This window comes from Phaseolus vulgaris, chromosome 1 (genome assembly GCF_051622355.1).
Source record: "Phaseolus vulgaris cultivar YP4 chromosome 1, ASM5162235v1, whole genome shotgun sequence".
In the NCBI taxonomy this organism is placed as follows: domain Eukaryota; kingdom Viridiplantae; phylum Streptophyta; class Magnoliopsida; order Fabales; family Fabaceae; genus Phaseolus; species Phaseolus vulgaris.
The window spans coordinates 47,940,401-47,957,819 of NC_143498.1; the positions used below are offsets into that span (position 1 = coordinate 47,940,401).

Genomic DNA, 17,419 nt, shown 5'->3' on the forward strand with positions numbered 1-17,419 from the left:
ACACAACGAGAAAAACAAGGATAAACCAGACAAAAAATAATTATTAGTTGTTATAGTGAATAAAGTAGAAACCATTTTAGAGACTAAAAACAATTTTGATTTCTAAATTAGTTTTTATTATTGTTAAATAATTTCTAAATTGGTATTTAATTAGCAACTAAGATTTTTGCTACCAAATTTAGAATTTAGAATCTAAGGTAGTCATTTCTATATGAATTAGATCATCAGTAAAACTCGAAGATCTATATTACCACATAGGCATCAATACTTAATACACAAACAAACATCAATCTATACATTATTTCAAATGTATTAACTCAATTTCATATCATTTTCATCAATATCATTCAAAAGACAAATCCACAACATTCAAAAACCTATTTAACATAAAAAAATATAACACTTAAATACTAAACCATCAAAATCTAATATTTTTACAAGAAACAATATATATATAAATAAAAACACACAATATATAAACAAACAACATCCCTGCAAGATAAATTGAATATTGGGACCACGTTCCCTCCACATCCAGATCTTTTAGCTTAGGGTAGTATTAAAAATTAAAGTTAGTTTTCTTTATTCTGATAGAAATTCTACCCACTCCAAAATTTAGGAACCTCGAGCAAGTTATACAAACATTACCAAATTTTAGTATGAGCTTAATTAAGTTGAGAGAAACACTTTTCCCAACTAACCCCACTAAGATTGATGATAAAATCATAGAGAAAAATATAGAATAAGAGATATTTAGAGTAAAAATGAACTAGCAAATTACATGGCATCTTTAAGTTCTTCAACAAATATCGTAACCAAACTATCTCCAAACAAGTATTGGTCATCGCGTGGTATTCTGCTTCTGCGCAGCAGATGATCTTGATAAGTTTGTCTGTTTTTTTTAGTTCCATGAGATAATAAAAGAACCAATAAAAATGCATTACCCATATACTGATCTCTGATTTGTCTGACAACCTCCCCAGTCTGAGTCGCAATAAGTTGTCAATGTCAAATTGTTCTCAGATGACAATAGCAATCCTTGTCCTAGTGATCCTTTCGAATTGCGGCATCCCAATAAGGTTTTCGTGGAGTCTCTATATAGGGTCCAAACCAAAAACAATATGACAGGCCAAGTAACCGTAAGGTATATCAGCCGTCCCACAAGTCTCATGTATTTGACTAGATCCTTTAATAACTTTCCATTGTCCGATGTGAGTTTTAGGTATTGCTCCATTGGAAATTTGTCTAGACGACCAAAAGGTGAGAAAGTGAAGGTGGGTGATTATATAACAGTTCAAAAAGTGATTTATTTTTTAGTAAAGGCGGTGGAAAGCGATTAATGATATATATGTGGAGGTTAAAATGCATTCCCCAAAATTCTAATGTAAATGGGACTGAAATAGGAAGGCTCGTATTATGTTTGTGTGTTTTACTAGTCCATTTTGTTACTAGACGCAGATGCATTGACATTCAATACTTTTTTGAAATTCGCATTGAAATAAATTTCAATATGTTGTCACGCGGGATGGTTTTAATATATGTCTGAAATTGATTTTGTGCAAATGTAATTAATGATTCTAAGATATGTTAGGTTTAAGATTTGTGATTTATAAGAAACAGTCAAGTGCATCTAGTATAGTCATCGACTATAATGAGAAAGAAAATATTTTCAAAAATGAGTTGGGATTTTATAAGGATTCCAAATGTCACAATGCAATAGATTAAATGGAGAACGAGATTTTATTGTGCTTAAAGGAAAGGGTAACCTTGTCTGTTTAGCTTTGGGACAAATACTACAATTATTATGAATGGAAATAAGATTTTTACGGTAGTAATGAAGATGCAAGTTGTAGACGCGTCGGAGAAGGATGTCCGAGGCGATTGTGCCATAAATAAGGGTCGGTTGAAATTTGAGATGCGCGGGCTTGGTTTGGAAGAGAGGATATGTAGTATAAGCTCGCCTATTGTTTACCCAAGCCAATCATCTCTCCGTAGCCAAGTCTTGCAAAACTCAACCATGAGGAAAAAGAACGACACAACAATTTAGGGAACTGATTATCTTACTAACAGACATGAGATTTAAATTAAAATAAGAAACGCAAAGAACATTTTTTTTTTAGAGTGATATTATCATTGAATTTAATTGTGCCAGTAGATGAGATGGTCGCAGCTGAGCCTGTGAGCAGATTAACATTTGGAATAAATGATAATGAAGTGTGTCTGAAAAATTGTGAATCAGATGCAATGTTATCAGTTGCTCCGCTATCCAAAATTCATGGTTTCGTAGAAGCAGAATCAATAAACGAGTTATGGACAAACAGACCTGCAACTTTATAAACGCATCACTTTTACCATTATTATTAAGCGAGTAAACCGCCTTTGTCAATTGCTGAATTTGATCGATAGTGAAGCCTTGAATTTGCTCTTATACCATATAAGAAAATGGCATATAAGAAGATGGTAAGTAAAATGGTAATTCCTTTATTTTTTTGTGCGTATTTACATCACTCCATGTATAGGAAATATATACAAATGTACGAAGACTTTCTCTCCAAATTACAAACTAATTATGGAACATTATCAAATTAATTACATATAATTGTCTATAATTACGCATAATTTGATAATCATTATTTCCTTACTATAAAAAAAATATCTTGAAAATCTTGATGATATATTTTCCTTGCTTCAAAATTATCCTATTTTTTTGTTCCAAGTCATTCACACAATAACTCACTAAAAGTTCTTCCAAATTTTATTTTGTTTCACTTTCAAATATATTAAATTAAAATTTATAAAATGTTGCATTGGGTCCTAATGGTGTACCGATTGGGTTCCAACCCACTTAACACACATACACCATATGAAATAAGATTCCTTACAAGTTATAAGAGCATGTGTGAAACAGTTTCCTCAACCAGATTGCTAAATTCACAAAGTATACCCGGTAGCCCAACCCTATTATACGTTTCAAATTAACCTTTGTTGGTACCCTTCCCTTGAGAAATCTCCAAGCCACATGTGTAGTTGCAGAATAGAATGAACTACTTGGTCTCTAAAATTAAAAGTTCTACTTTATTAGCATTTGGATATCAAAATTAGGTAATAACATTAACAAAAAACTAACAAAATTGAATGATAACTAAAACCTATACTAATAATCAAACTCCATCTTAATGGATTGGAACAACTCCGACACGATCCATATTCTTGTTTTGAAGTTATGATAATGTTAAGACCTAAAATTAATTATTGATTAATTTGTATAGATTTAGGACAAAGGTAGGTTGATAGATGTATGAGTTTTGTTTTTAAGTGAGGCTCCAAATTTCCAGCGCTCCTACCTAACTACCTCATCTCTTTGTACAAAAAAAAAAAATTGCATTGTGTCGTTAGTTTAATAATCACAGAAAAGGTGTCTACGCAATGATAACTTTTTGGTGTGGTCAAGTATAAGCATAACTAATGATTCACATTTACAGAGTTAAAAGAATAAGTGAAAGAAGGAAAGAAATTAACAAAGGAATATAGAGAAAAGCAGTGGGCGTATTTTTAGGAGGTTATGTAGGGCAAAAGGAGAGAAAGTGTGGGCAACTCATTGAGCTCTCCAAAATTGGCAATGATAAATGGAAAGTTGATTTGTCCCTGTTACTTTACATGCACATGAATTAATAAATTAAATAAAATACAAAAGATACATAAAAAAAAAAAAAAACTATTATCTTTATGTAAATGACCCATGTGGATGGGGGGCCATTGAAAACTATAAAACGGACTTCCCAAAGACTTGCCTTTTTATTCCTTAATTACGTATACACCCACAATAATTAAACATTAAACAAATCTGCATTATTGAATCTTCAGAAGGGGGAATTCCTTTTTTTGGACCCCAACAGAGGGAACTTTCCTATATACCCTTTCTTTTTTCCCACATCACGGACCTTGCCCAAACCCTCCTACTTCTTTATTCAAAAAAATTATTATCACGAGGTTTCCCACAAAGAGGGTTGTATTATATATTACAAAGGGACTATATGATCTTGAATATTGAACAGGTATCAATTTAACTGATAATAAAAACCATTAAATAAAAATTAATTTTAAAAATTAAAAATAATTAATCACTATATATCCAATTCAGTCAATATAGTGATTAGTTATTTTTTTATTTTTAAAATAAATTTTTATTCAATAATTTTGTTGGAATATAGAAGAATAGGAATAAGCATAATTAGGAGGCGAAGGGAGCTCTATGAGGAATTCCTTTTCTTCTCCTTGCGTTTGAAGGTGTGGCTGGATACATGTCTTGTGTTGAACCTTCACGCAATCCTTCTTCTTGCTGTCTTGATGAGATTGATCCTCTTGAAGTTGAAGTAGTAGTAGTAGTCTCCATTGTCAATTCATCATTATTCCTACCATCCAAACCAAAGCTTGAATCCCCATTTTTCTTTATTCCTTCAAGCTAGTTAAATTCCACAATTAAGGTATATGTATTAGCAGAAACATTGAATTAAATGGCGACATTAATGATATGTCACGTCATGTTCCCAAGGATACTTAGAATTTAAATAATTGTAAAACGGGTGCTTTGTTTAACTATAATTATGATTATGACTATTAAGAAGGAATTAAAATATGAGTGGCATGTTGTTATGCAGAGACATGATGAATATTCAAAAGTAGAGGGAATATAATTATGATGGTGAATGATGGTGATGGGGTTTCAAATGTAGGTGATGATGTATGGGTGGTGGGTGTTATACCCATATGATGAGGATGATTGAGTTGTGAATGATGTGCATGTTGATAATGAAATGAAGAATATGGCAAAAATATAATGATAAGAAGATTAATAGTATTTGTTTCACCTTACATCCCAAAGAACAGAAGCGAAATGGGTCCAAGAGGCTCCTTCCACAAATCTCACAAATGTGAGCTACTCCTTTTCCAGATTTTGGTTGAGGCCTCACATTCAAGAACAAAACTCGAGCACTGTTTATCACATATGTCTGCACTCCACTTATGTCCAACACCCTCTCAATTTCACCCACCCTCACTACATCATGATACGAAGATCTTCTTATCTATCCATCAATAACAGCCTCACAAAATTATTCAATATAACAAAATCAAACATTATTATATATATATGCAAATGAACAACTGTGTGTACTACTCCACCCACCTGAATCACTCCATGATCTTTGTGTCGAGAAGAACGACAATAGAAACAGAAGGCTTCGCCACTGCAATCTAGACAAAACATGTTACATTCACTCCTTGCTGCGTCTGCGTGAATTCGACAAACATTGAAGAAAGGTGTGTGAAGAAGCTGCTCAAGCCAAGGAGGTACCAGAACTGTGTCCTGTTCAAATCCATTGTCGGAGAAAATGGACATTGTAAACCTCGTCAATTGAAAAAACAACCGAAATCTAAGACTGTAAAATAAATATATATACCATGGTGGGTAGATGAGGATATAGTATTAACAATGTGGCTGAATTGAATGGGTGAGTGCAGAATGTTAGAACCGTTTTGATTCAGTTGTTGAAAAAGAAAACGCAGATGCTGAAGATGAAGATGAAAATGGCGAGGGAGAGAAAGAGCAAAGAAAATAATAAACGGCCTTCGACTTAGAATTCAACTACACAACAACGCTAAAGAGTGTATAAGTACAAAGGGTGATTAAAGAAATAGGAGAATGTAGGGATGAGATGGAAAGATAGGAGTCATGGAAGATCACAGCCGTTGGATGCTTGGAGATGTGTTTGGCGTTTACGCTACTTTGGATCTTCTTTGCGTCTCTAAGTTGGCACAATACAAAATTTACCTACCCTAGATGTATTCTAGTACTTATTCACCATCCAACATGCCATACTTATCCACGTGGCGTCACATCTATGGTCACTCACAGATTAGTGGCTCCCACTCTCAAAGAATCTCCTGTTACCTCTTTTTAAAATATTATTAGCCCTAGTATTTAATTATATATTAAAAAAAATTTCAGACTCTTTATAATTGTTTCTTCTCTTTTATATATATTTTTTACACTCTTCTGCAGTTTGTTTATAAAATTACACAATAATAAAGAAAAAAAGGACAGAGATATTACTTTGTAAAGTGGAACTATTAAATAATATTTTAACCAACAATAATAAATTAATAAATTAGAATTTTGTAGGGTGCTCTAACCTATAAACATGATGTACCATATTTATAATATATCTTCTTCAATCCTATAAAATATATCTTAAAAAACATACATGCATGTATATCAAAAGATAAAAAATTATGGAAGAACGTTACATTAATATCACTTGCAATATTTATATTGTATAATCTCTTTATCTCTATTCTTAACTTACAAGAACATTTATCTTTGAATTTTGTTTCTCTTTCAAACTTATGTATTTAGGGTTTACCTTAATGAAAATCACAAATGTTCTCATTTTGAAACATCCTCTTTATAGACTCTTCATAGTTCTACACTCCACCTTCTTTTTTAAGTTTTATTGAAAGTTTTATGAGTACCTTTTTATTTGTTCTTTTATAAACTTATCATGTTCTTCTCTTTTCTGACAAACAAACTGATTGATTAGATTTATATTGTTTAAAGCTGTCTTTTTTATATTTTGTTTTTTTAATAACGTTATTCTAAAACAAAAATAATTATTTCTTATAATTTGAATTTGTTATAAATTTTTGTTTCGTGATTAACTATTTTAATTAAAATTAATAAAATCATACATATATATATATATAACATGCAAAGTAAATATATAGAGAGTTTCTCTCTTCAAATTACAATATAATTAGGTAGGATACTAATCAGGTAGGATACTAATCATGTTGGAGATTTGGAGATCTCACGTCGACTAGGGATTAAAGCCTTTCATAGTATATAAGTGGGTGCAAACCTCACCTCATTGAGCCAGTTTTATGGGATAGTTTTATGAGATTGAGTTAGGCTTAAAGTTCACTACTTAACAGAGATACTAAACAAATTTTTATTTTAATGAAATTAACTTATGTATAAATAGAATAACTTCTCAGATCACCTTAAATGAGAGAGTATTAAATTGAATAAAAATATTACTAAAACTAATAGAAATAGGGATGTTATTTGACATTTTATGATAATAAAAATTTAATATAATTGATTTTTTTGATAAAATTATAATAAAAAAATATACAAATTAAAAAAATTGTAATAAAAAAATATTAGAAAATAATATACTTGTTATTAGTTATTACAATTATAAAATAAAATTACTTTTAATTTTTATCATCACGACCACTTAATATAAATAATATATTATAGATTATAAAAATAAAAAATAATTAACAATGATATAGAGAAAATGAATAAACAAATGTGTATATACGTTTTCTTATTTTATTTTGGGTGATTTTAATTATATGAATGGCATTATGCATAATGTAGACAAAATTTCATGTCATGATGGATTGATCTAACTTTAATTTGCCTCAAATCCAATCAATGTCATGCAAAGCAAATAATCAATAATTTGTTTCTCTCTTCATTGTACTTTCTCTTACTATCATTTTGCTTTTTGTGTTTTACTATCACTTTAGTTACACTTTGTTAATTTGAGATCTAAAAGAAACAAATAGTACATTTGAAATTATTTAACCTTTTTTTGGTAACAAGTTACAGGAAAAGAATAAATGAAAATAATTTGGTGAAAATATATGAGAACAATTTTTAAAAATAGTAGGATCTATTTTCATTTTATTTTTACATATTTTTAATTATTTATTTATATCTTTTATTATTAGTTTTTCTATTTCTCTTTAACGGAATATTAATTTTATTTTTCTTGTCACCTATTTTAATTTTTTTATCTACTTTATTTTATTAGTCTCGATCAATGAAACCTTAATTTCAGAAAATAAAGAAAAAATTGAATTATCTTTGTCTTGTTTATTTGAAGAAAAAAGTGAGAGAGATTTTATAATATAAAAATAATTTGTAAATAAATAACATTTTTTTTTCGAAGGAATTGTCTTTTTTTTTCCTTCGTTTATTAGAATGAGGAAATGAAGGAACTTGAACTTTTAATTATTAACTAATGTTTGCTCTCTGTTTCACCGATCTCAACCCTATCTCTTATATACAGAGGCAATTATCAATCAATTTTTATCTGAAACATAATCATTGATACGAAATGATCGTAATTTTTTTATATTTGGTATTCTAGAATACATAAACATTTTTCCAAATTTTATATTTTTTATAATATATTTTCATTTTTAGTTTCTGGAATTTTTTTAGAATGTATTTTTTTATTCCATAATTATTTTTACCGAATGAGATTTTGATATTTTAATTTTATTTCAGAAATTTATTTTCAGAACACAACCATCAATTCTGGAATTTATTTTTTAATTCTAGATTTTCAATTATGAAATAAAGGCAATTTTAGAATTTTATAAGTTGAGATAAAAAAAATCATACGGCAAGAAGTAATTTCTATATATAAACTATAATAAAAGCCCACAACTATTCTTACTTACTAGATCCATTGTTCATATACTATTTTCACCCCCTTTTTTCTTAACAAACATCACATAATGAAATAAGTTAAAGTTTAAATATAAATTAAATTAAAATTAACACTTTTTAAATTAATTCATACAATTATTTTATCACACAAATTCAAATCTAACTATTCATTAAAATTTATGACTTTCAATATATTTTTTAAAGAAAAATATTAAAAAAAATGTCCTCAAAATTTTAATAATTGACCAGAAAGAAAAATTTTAAAACATCAAGATTAAATTTCTTTCGTTTTTCATAAAAATTAATTCAATAATAAAAATAGAATGAATTCAAATTTCACAAAAATTAAAACTAAAATTACAATTAAAAAACTACCTAACTTTTCAAATAACATGAATTCATACCATTAGTTTTTATAAAACGATATATAAAAGTGTTAGTTAAAAGTAGTTTATAAAATGATTGAATGTTAAATGTTAATAATAATATATTAATAATATTTTTTAAACTATTTCATAAGTATACTCTACTCTTATGAATAAGTATAATTTTTATTTTATTAAATAATTTTAATGTATAAAATAATACGAATCATAATTTTTTCTGTACGAGAAAAAAGTGTAAATTTTAATATAAAAAAAGGATGATATCATTTTTTCATCTCTCAATAGTAAAAAAATGTAATTTACTTTATTTACGACAAACAGAAACATATTCACTACCTGCATTTGTGTCCATTTTTTATGATAATATTTTTTTTTATAAGTAGTAACACAAGAAATATTTTTTAATATTATAGATATTATTTTCAAATATTGTTTAAATAAATGCACGACATTATAAGTTATTATATATTCTTACTTTTAGAAAAAATCTTATTAACTATTTGGCAATATTTCAATAGAAAACCTTCCTTTGATAGTAAATTATTTATTTTGATTTTTATACACGTTCGAAAAAAAATCTGATGAGACACAAACTAACTTCTCTCATTTTTTCTTATTTTACATACTTTTCATTATTTTTCTTAGATTGATGTTGCGATTACACTATTATTTTTATAAGGTTGCTGTTATCATAATAACACTTTTTATATTATTAATTAAACAATATAAATATTTCATCGTCTATTTTAGTGAAACCCTCCTTTAATAGTATACTATTCATTGTATTTTAGTGAAACAATAGGATAATAACTGCAGAAGCTATGATTGAAACATGGATTAATTAAGGGAATGGTGATAATGCTTAATTAAGGGATTGAAAGATAAAAACCAAACTATGTATTTTAATATTAATTTATAATATAGGAGTTTGTTTCAATAAAATTGATTTTGTTAAAATTATTTTAGGTTGTACTTCCTGCACTCCATTATAACTATCTGCACCCCATAATTTTTAAAATCACCCTGTATGAGATACTTTTAGTAGCAAACTTTCTACATTATTCAAGATTGTTTTCAAAAAGAGTTTTATAGAATAATACTTAATAAAATTTTCAGAATTGACAAAATTGTCCCTCCACCTTCATATCCTTCCCTCCATATTAATTATGAAAATTCAGTTTTAATCTTTTTAAAAATTTAAAATAATCTTACATAAAACATAACATCAATACATTTCTTCCATCGCAAGACTTTCATTATTATCTATTATTATTATCTAGTCGTAGTATTTGATAGAGCAATTTAATCATTTGAAAGTACGTGAGAGAATTGACGATAAAATTTGTTGTATTCAACGTTTTCAGTGTGAATTTTTTTTTAACTTTCGTACTCAATTTTTGTACCTTGCTAGTTTTTTTATTTTATTTTGTAATTTCCAAAAAAATGTAAAAAAAAAATAAACGAATGAAAACATCGTCAGCATCAATAAAAACACCACAAAACTTAACTAAACTATCAACATTCAAATTTACCACGGGTAACCACAAGTAAACACCACCACTTGAAAATGAAGAAACATTACACTCTCCACTATACTAAGAATAATATTGTTAAAATTTTAAAAAATATATAAAAAGGAAGGAAGAATGTACGAAGGAGGGATAATTTGTCTAATATATTTTATGAAATACTAAGAAAGCGATAAACCAAAATGAACGGGCCAGGCCATAGAATTTCGAGGGCCCAAAAAGCCCTAAAAGGATTATGTCTAAAACTTACATAAATCAAACTAAATTCAAAGAAGGAACTAGTTTGTTCCCACTTTCCGAAGTTTCCTTCTCTCTGAAATTTCGAGGGTTTCTGGTAATTCTTCGTTCGGCGGATCAGCAAATCGGAACCAGTTAGCCATGTTCAGATTCTGGTAATTCTTCTCGTTAAATTTTGTATACATGCATCTCTCTCGGTTTAGATTAACGGAAATAAATTGAAGCGGAAAGGGATGTGATTGGATGGATTTAATGCCCATTTTTTGGTTGGGAACTCATTCCAATTGATTCCATTGTTTTCAGCCTTTTTCTTACCTTCCAAACCTGAGAGTGTGTGATCAAAATGGATCTTTCTTTCTGTTTTATTGGGAATTTATTTTTTTATCCTTCAATTTTTCAACCCTCCGGCTTTTTGACCAATTAATCGTTATTCACAGTAGTCTTTTTGACCAATTAATCGCTATTGTGCATTTGGTAATATCCAACTTTCAGTAGAACAATGATAAAGATATTAAACTGAATTTGCAGAGGGGTTAATAGCGTATAAGAATTTCTGTCTTTCAATTATGCGCAGGGGATCACAAGACCAACAATCACAGGATGGTTCTTCGCAGTCACAGTCGTGGTATCCCCCATCAGTGGTAAGTTCACCAAGTTCGTCAAGGCCTGTTACACCATCTGGATCTTCTTCTTCATTATCGCATAGGCCTTCTTCTCATGTTCCGCCCTCGGAAGCTGCTGGAGTTATTGCCGTTTTGAAGGACAAGAGGTTTGAGTTTTCATAGTTTATTTGCCATTCATAATTTTGTTGTATCTGATTTTGTAAATGGAAAATAGTTGGAGAGGGTGTTCTTAGTTGCTCTGAAGTTGTGAACTGTTCCAGTTGTTGAATATGCTGATCTTAATTAATTTTTCTTCTCATCAAAATTGCAGCGTTGATGAGTTGCGGAAGCTTTTATCTGACAAAGATGCATATCAGCAGTTTCTACATTCGCTTGATCAGGTCAAGATTCAAACTAATGTAAGTTTCATATCTTTACTCCAATTTCTAGTGGTTTATTACCTTGGAACTGGTATGTTTTCTTGTTGGTATTTCACTTTCTTCTCTCAATGGAGTTGGAAGAGTGCCCCACTCCCCCCATTACAAGATGTAAAGTTATTGATTTCATTGTAGTGCCAATGCCTTAGGGTTGGTAGTAGGGCCTGGTCCTAGCCTTTTTCACTTCCATCCTAGAGAAATTCTTCATTTATTCTATTGATAAGTGGTTTTAAAAGGTTGGGGGCTGTCCCTATTTTCTTTAAAATTTATTTATTTCGTTGTTCTGCTTTTGCAATGATTACTTCAGAATTTTTTCGTTCCTTTGTACTGTACTGAGATTGAGTTCAGTTGCATGCAGCATTTCTCGGTGTCTGAGAGTGTGAATATGTACTGACATGCTTGTTAAACTCTTGAGCTAACTCTTAAACTCTTATAATTTACTATTATAGGTAGAAAAAATGAGTCAACTCCCTATCAAACACTTTTTTGGCTAAACTCGTGTAAACTCTCAAACAGTGTTTTACCTTACTCAAATTATTTGAAGAAATTAACTGATTTAAATAAAAAATCACATCAAGAACTTATGTTTTTGTGAATTTAAAGATAATTTGGTCATGTATGTAGTTTAATGTTATTTAGTACCAGTGTATTATTACACTTGTTGTGATTTTCTATTTTACTTTATTATGAAGTTGAAATGTTGAATTATTGTTGTGTTTAGAGTTTTTCTTTTCTTTTGATGAATAAAGGGATTATGTGTGTTTAGAGTATTTGTTAAGTGTAAGTATATGTCATTAACAGGTTTATTAGTATGTTTTTATTATGTCTCTCACTGAGTTTACGAATCAACTCTGCTAGCCCTGCTAACGAGAGTTTATGGGGCTCCACTACATACACTCTCAAGTTTAACAATCTTGTGTATAGGATTGTTAATACTTTATATAATCTCTTATTTTTTAGAAAGAGTGCATTTATTACTATGTGTTTGTTAACCTACTCCCAAAGTTATAACTTGCTAAATTATTATTTTCATTCTAAAAACTAGAGGGGTGGTGCCAATGTATTCCCACTTGTCTTCTAGGAGTATTGCAAGTTGCAACTTGAATGTTTCAAAATGCACTTTGGTGGAACTTTCGTAAATACTTTTGAAAAATATCTGGCAGTACACTAGCAGCATCTTACATTATCAATCAATTGACGCCAGGTATTGAGTTTTGTAAATTGATACCTTTAATAACATTGTGCAAAAGTAAGTTTTATCTTTTTCAGAAAGCTATTAGAGGCGTGTACTTGAATCTTAAACAAATCGTGAGTTGGAATACCCACCATTTTCTGAATCACGGATCTGTCAATTGTAAGATTCATGATCAGTAATAATTAAATTAAAACGCATATTCGTGATCAATAACTAAAATTGTGTGACTCTAGGAGCATTAGATGCATGAGGTCTATTAAAATATATTAAAATGAAATGATATTAGAATTTAAATTTATAATAAATATTTAGGTATAAAAATTATTACATATTTAATTAAATATTTGTATTTGAAAAACCATAAAAAAAATTTACTGTCTTTTATTACAGATTTTATTTATAAATAAAAGATATTGAACATTAATCAAGTATCATGTCAATAGTTAAAAGTGAAAGATGATGGCCCAAAGTCTAAACATGTTCTGTCTTGCAACTAAAACACAAGTTGATAAAGTAAAACTAGACACTATACTATGTTATTTAGGTTAGTATTTTTCTAATCTTCTAGATGCAACCATACATGAGTGGAACAAAAGTTAGAACTGCAGTTGGGCACAATTTTCATGCTCCAGTCACTGTTCTGACTTTGACCAAAAATCTCCATGCCTAAGTGATGACCCTTGCAGACTGAGGCCTTGGAGAACTTCTCCAGATTGTGATTCTTGCAATTCAAGTCCTATTCATGCACCAAAATTATTTTCTCTTCAATTTGTATTACCAGCTTCTTGAGTCTTATCAAACTATATGTATTGTATCGCAAATTGTGTGATACTGATAAGCATGATTAAAGGTGCTGATTATAAAGCCTAACATCTGATGTCAGTTGATCTTATTCCTATACAATTCAAACTTTTTTTGTCAACTCTTAGAATTTTACTATTTTACACATTAGAAGGGATGGAAGAATCCTGAACTGCAATGATGTTCGGGTTGGTGGATTGCGTCCAATGGCATAAGTATGGTAGGATTTGTGACTTGGTTAACTCAGGAAGTAGACGTAAAGCAGTAGAGGATGGTGAAGCTGTGTAGTCAATAATCATTTAAATGAGAATCAGCCTAAACTCAACCCACCTGAGATTAAACCTGGTCTTATTTGTTTTTTTTTTTCAGCAAAGAATTAACAAATAAAATAAAAGGGACACTTTAGGAGTGTCCCAACCCTTATACAAACCTACCAAAAAATGGTCAAGAACAACATAAACATTACCTGTTATCTTGTAACAGTCCTATTACCACATCTAACAAATATTCTCCCAACCAAAACAAAAACCTTGACAGCGACTTAAAAATTCAACATAAAACTAAACCCCAAACCCTTTCATAAGCAGCATGAAAGCACTACTGGATGTGTGACACTGCAATTGAAATGATTATGTATGATTGTTAGATCGGGAATTTGTGACTCTTGTGATTGTGTGTGATTCCATTGCTTTTGCTACTGGATGCATTTGTAGTTGTTATTGAGTATTTCCTTCATTGCCCCTTCCCCAATCCCTTAATTCCGTTGTTCTGGATTGCCCTCAATCTTGTTAATGCTCTTTCAACTGGGTGTTGCTGTAGATACGAATGAATATAATGTGTTATTTAATTTAATATTTTTTTAACGTATTGCTAAAAACTGTGGGAAGTGACTTCTATCTAATTATGTATTTAATGAAAATGAAAAAATGTTAGCATTTTCTAGCTGACCAATATTTATTTTAATGTAAGGCAGATGTCTTTAAATTCGTAAATTTTCGTTTTAATAGTTTAGATATAAATACACTATTTTTTTTAATCAAGGATCGATTGTTAAGGCAAAGTGCTCCTAATTTTTTTTTTTGAAAAATTAAAATTTTGCATGTTTTGAAGTGTATGTATTTTAAGAGATAAGAAAAAGATACAAAACGAAAAAAATAATAAATGTAATATGCAAGGTAGTATATTGACTTTTTTGGCTTATTGACTTGATCAGCTGAAAGATGAACTTTGCAAGGAGAATTTACAGCTTGCAGGTGTGTTATCTAAAATCTTTTATTTGATATAATGCCATTAAATGGTCGACTTACTGTTAAATTGTAGTAGAGCCTAAACTATTGCCTTCTACAGAAGAAAATCTTCAAAAGGAACCTCGTATCATGGAACTTAGGAATCAAGTAAGAACACAATCCTATGATTAGTTTGATTTTTTCTTTTCGAACTATTGATGATTACTAAAGTTTCTTCTTCCTCCTATGGAAACAGTGTAGAATAATTCGGACAACTGAGTTAGCTGCGGCAAAGGAGAAACTAAATGAGCTTGAGAAGCAGAAAGAAGAAATGTTGAAACTGAATTCGCCAGCATCCCTTATCCAGAGGATTCAAGGTGTGACTTAAAGTTGTAGTTTGAAGCAATAGTTCTGGTTATAGCAATTTTATTAATATTGAGTCAAAGGGTAGGTCTAAATATGATAAACTATATAATACTTGCAGAGTCTGTGAATAAGACTGAAGAGGAATCTGACAATCTACACCAGCATTTCCTTGACAGAGAGATTGATCTTGCGGCTTTCTTGCAAAAGTACAAGAAGCTACGTACAACTAACCACAAAAAGACTCTCATACATCTTGCTGCTAAAACATCAACAGTATGAGCGCGAATTATGAAATATTAAGAAAGTAACTTGTATTGGCAAGTACGTATTTGATTTTTGATTCATTATTGTCAATAGTTGACATTGGTCAAAGATACGTGCCACCTATTACAAATTTGTGGTCATTGGGATTCAGCAATCTACTATTAATGAGATTGTTCATATATGTACAGCTTGAGATTGTTCATTCTAGCTACACTGTCGAGTGGATTCAACGCCACTGAGATGAGGTATGTACTCGTCTGCAGACCTTCAACACTATTTGTATGAACTCTGAAGTACATGCTGAGTTCATCATCGCTGATATAGGATTTTAGTGTTGTGTTGTAAAATATAAAACAAATTCTCCTTTTCTTTTGGAACAAGTACATGTTTCTCAGAACCCATTTTATGTTAAGCCCTTGCGAACATTTTGCCGGATTCTTCGTTTTCGCTATTTTTGTTATAATGATACAACAAAAACCTTTTTTTGGAAAACAAAATGAAAGAACCTTAAATAAGTTGTGATTGGGAAATTTATTTTGGACATGAGAAATGCTCATTTTATATTTGTAGGAAGCACAAATATATATATATTTTCGTTATTGTCATCAAATTTTAGGTTGACATACACATTTCTTGCAAAAGTAAATAAGTGAGAACAAATAATAACCAATTGTATTGAAATTAAGCAGAGGGAGTGTGGCCATTAATTAGTAATAGCCTCCTGGTCCATGTTGATCTTGAGGTTCAGAATCAGAGACCTCAGTGTCTGGTTTATCGCACATAGGAGTGGTGTAATAAAAAGGTTTGAGCGTATATTTTTTCAAACCTCGATACACTGATGTAGGATTGTTGGGCTTGGCACCAGACTTTCCACCACCAAAATCAGTGAGGATGTTGCAAACATTATCTGGAGACGACACCAACCTCACAGAGCATCGTTCTATGTCCAATTCCTTGCCACAGACATAGTTACTCACTCTCAATTCGTATTGCCCTAACTCATCTGTCGTATCACTTGCATAGTACACAACCCTGTTTCTCTTGTCCATGCATGTTATGGAGATCTTAACTCCTGGTAGGGCAAGCAAAATTGGCAACCAACTGCGGTAAATATAAATACGAATTGCGATGTAGGAAAATATTAGAATGACAATGCTACGATACCTTTCAAAGGTTTGTCACCATTAACCCATTCGTTCCAGCCCTGGGTGCAGTCCTGGCACATCACTTTTCCACCCACGTAACTCACTCCCGGTTCATCCAAAGCTGAGGAACAACCCACCAGCATTGAGGTAATAATGATCATCAATGCTCTTGGAAATCCCATCTCTTCCTCTCTTTTGATTCACATGGATATATGGCTGAAACAACTAAATATATATATAGTTGAATTGTTGACAAAAGTGGAAGGCCACTACTATACTATCCTCTTAGGACGTGCACCACACTATTCGACTCCCACGTTAATTTATCATACACCAACCGATTATCATAATGATCAAGGCAAAAAACGTTTTTTTATATTTTTTTTCTTATATTTTTTAGAAGATGGAGTCAAATCTTTTATGACTGGTTTGAAAAGAGTTCAAGCAATTCATTTGTTTTATCTTTTAAGATTTAAGAACCAAGATGAAGCTTATATATGTTCGCCATTTAATTTAATACAATAGGATATAAGTATGAGAATTTTGGTAAAAATAAAATTAGACTAATTTAGATGATCATATCAAAATATTTGTATTAAATTTCTAAAAGATAATTATAATTTATTTTCACCATCAATCACGCCATTCCTTTTAGGAGCAACCTCATGTTACCCACTTATCTTCTACTATTTCTCCTTTCGTCT

General features: G+C 30.3%; 3 protein-coding genes across 4 annotated transcripts; 1 reads left to right on the plus strand and 2 right to left on the minus strand.

Annotated features, from left to right (window-relative positions):
* Positions 1-3,776: 3,776 nt before the first annotated feature.
* Positions 3,777-5,666, minus strand: LOC137814506 (protein RGF1 INDUCIBLE TRANSCRIPTION FACTOR 1). Its single transcript, XM_068617285.2, has 4 exons — positions 5,460-5,666; positions 5,186-5,365; positions 4,869-5,084; positions 3,777-4,462 (listed from the first exon to the last, which is right to left on the minus strand). Exons 1-4 carry the CDS (start codon positions 5,460-5,462, stop codon positions 4,232-4,234), a joined length of 630 nt encoding a protein of 209 aa, XP_068473386.1. The 5' UTR covers positions 5,463-5,666; the 3' UTR covers positions 3,777-4,231.
* Positions 5,667-10,743: 5,077 nt separating this feature from the next.
* LOC137814505 (vacuolar protein-sorting-associated protein 37 homolog 1) lies at positions 10,744-15,950 on the plus strand. 2 transcript variants are annotated; one of them, XM_068617284.2, is made up of 8 exons: positions 10,744-10,834; positions 11,254-11,448; positions 11,613-11,700; positions 14,928-14,967; positions 15,062-15,108; positions 15,197-15,317; positions 15,425-15,627; positions 15,759-15,950. In XM_068617284.2, the coding sequence occupies exons 1-7, from the start codon at positions 10,821-10,823 to the stop codon at positions 15,583-15,585; spliced, it is 666 nt and encodes a 221-aa protein (XP_068473385.1). In that variant the 5' UTR covers positions 10,744-10,820; the 3' UTR covers positions 15,586-15,627; positions 15,759-15,950. The 2 variants fall into 2 exon arrangements, with proteins under 2 accessions (XP_068473385.1, XP_068473384.1); XM_068617283.2 differs by having other exon boundaries at positions 15,425-15,950.
* Positions 15,951-16,122: 172 nt separating this feature from the next.
* LOC137814507 (Pollen Ole e 1 allergen and extensin family protein) lies at positions 16,123-16,919 on the minus strand. Its single transcript, XM_068617286.2, has 2 exons — positions 16,735-16,919; positions 16,123-16,642 (listed from the first exon to the last, which is right to left on the minus strand). The coding sequence occupies exons 1-2, from the start codon at positions 16,895-16,897 to the stop codon at positions 16,278-16,280; spliced, it is 528 nt and encodes a 175-aa protein (XP_068473387.1). The 5' UTR covers positions 16,898-16,919; the 3' UTR covers positions 16,123-16,277.
* Positions 16,920-17,419: the final 500 nt, after the last annotated feature.

What these genes read in the sequence shown, in the direction of transcription:
- LOC137814507 (XM_068617286.2), bottom strand. Translation starts at nt 16,897, where the DNA reads ATGGGATTTCCAAGAGCATTGATGATCATTATTACCTCAATGCTGGTG. An exon ending in TGGTGACAAACCTTTGAAAG is followed by an intron (nt 16,643 to 16,734) that starts GTATCGTAGCAT and finishes TTGCCCTACCAG; the next exon opens with GAGTTAAGATCTCCATAACA.
- LOC137814506 (XM_068617285.2), bottom strand. An exon ending in AAGATCATGGAGTGATTCAG is followed by an intron (nt 5,085 to 5,185) that starts GTGGGTGGAGTA and finishes ATTGATGGATAG; the next exon opens with ATAAGAAGATCTTCGTATCA. An exon ending in TCTGTTCTTTGGGATGTAAG is followed by an intron (nt 4,463 to 4,868) that starts GTGAAACAAATA and finishes GAATTTAACTAG; the next exon opens with CTTGAAGGAATAAAGAAAAA.
- LOC137814505 (XM_068617283.2), top strand. An exon ending in GCCGTTTTGAAGGACAAGAG is followed by an intron (nt 11,449 to 11,612) that starts GTTTGAGTTTTC and finishes TCAAAATTGCAG; the next exon opens with CGTTGATGAGTTGCGGAAGC. An exon ending in TCATGGAACTTAGGAATCAA is followed by an intron (nt 15,109 to 15,196) that starts GTAAGAACACAA and finishes CTATGGAAACAG; the next exon opens with TGTAGAATAATTCGGACAAC.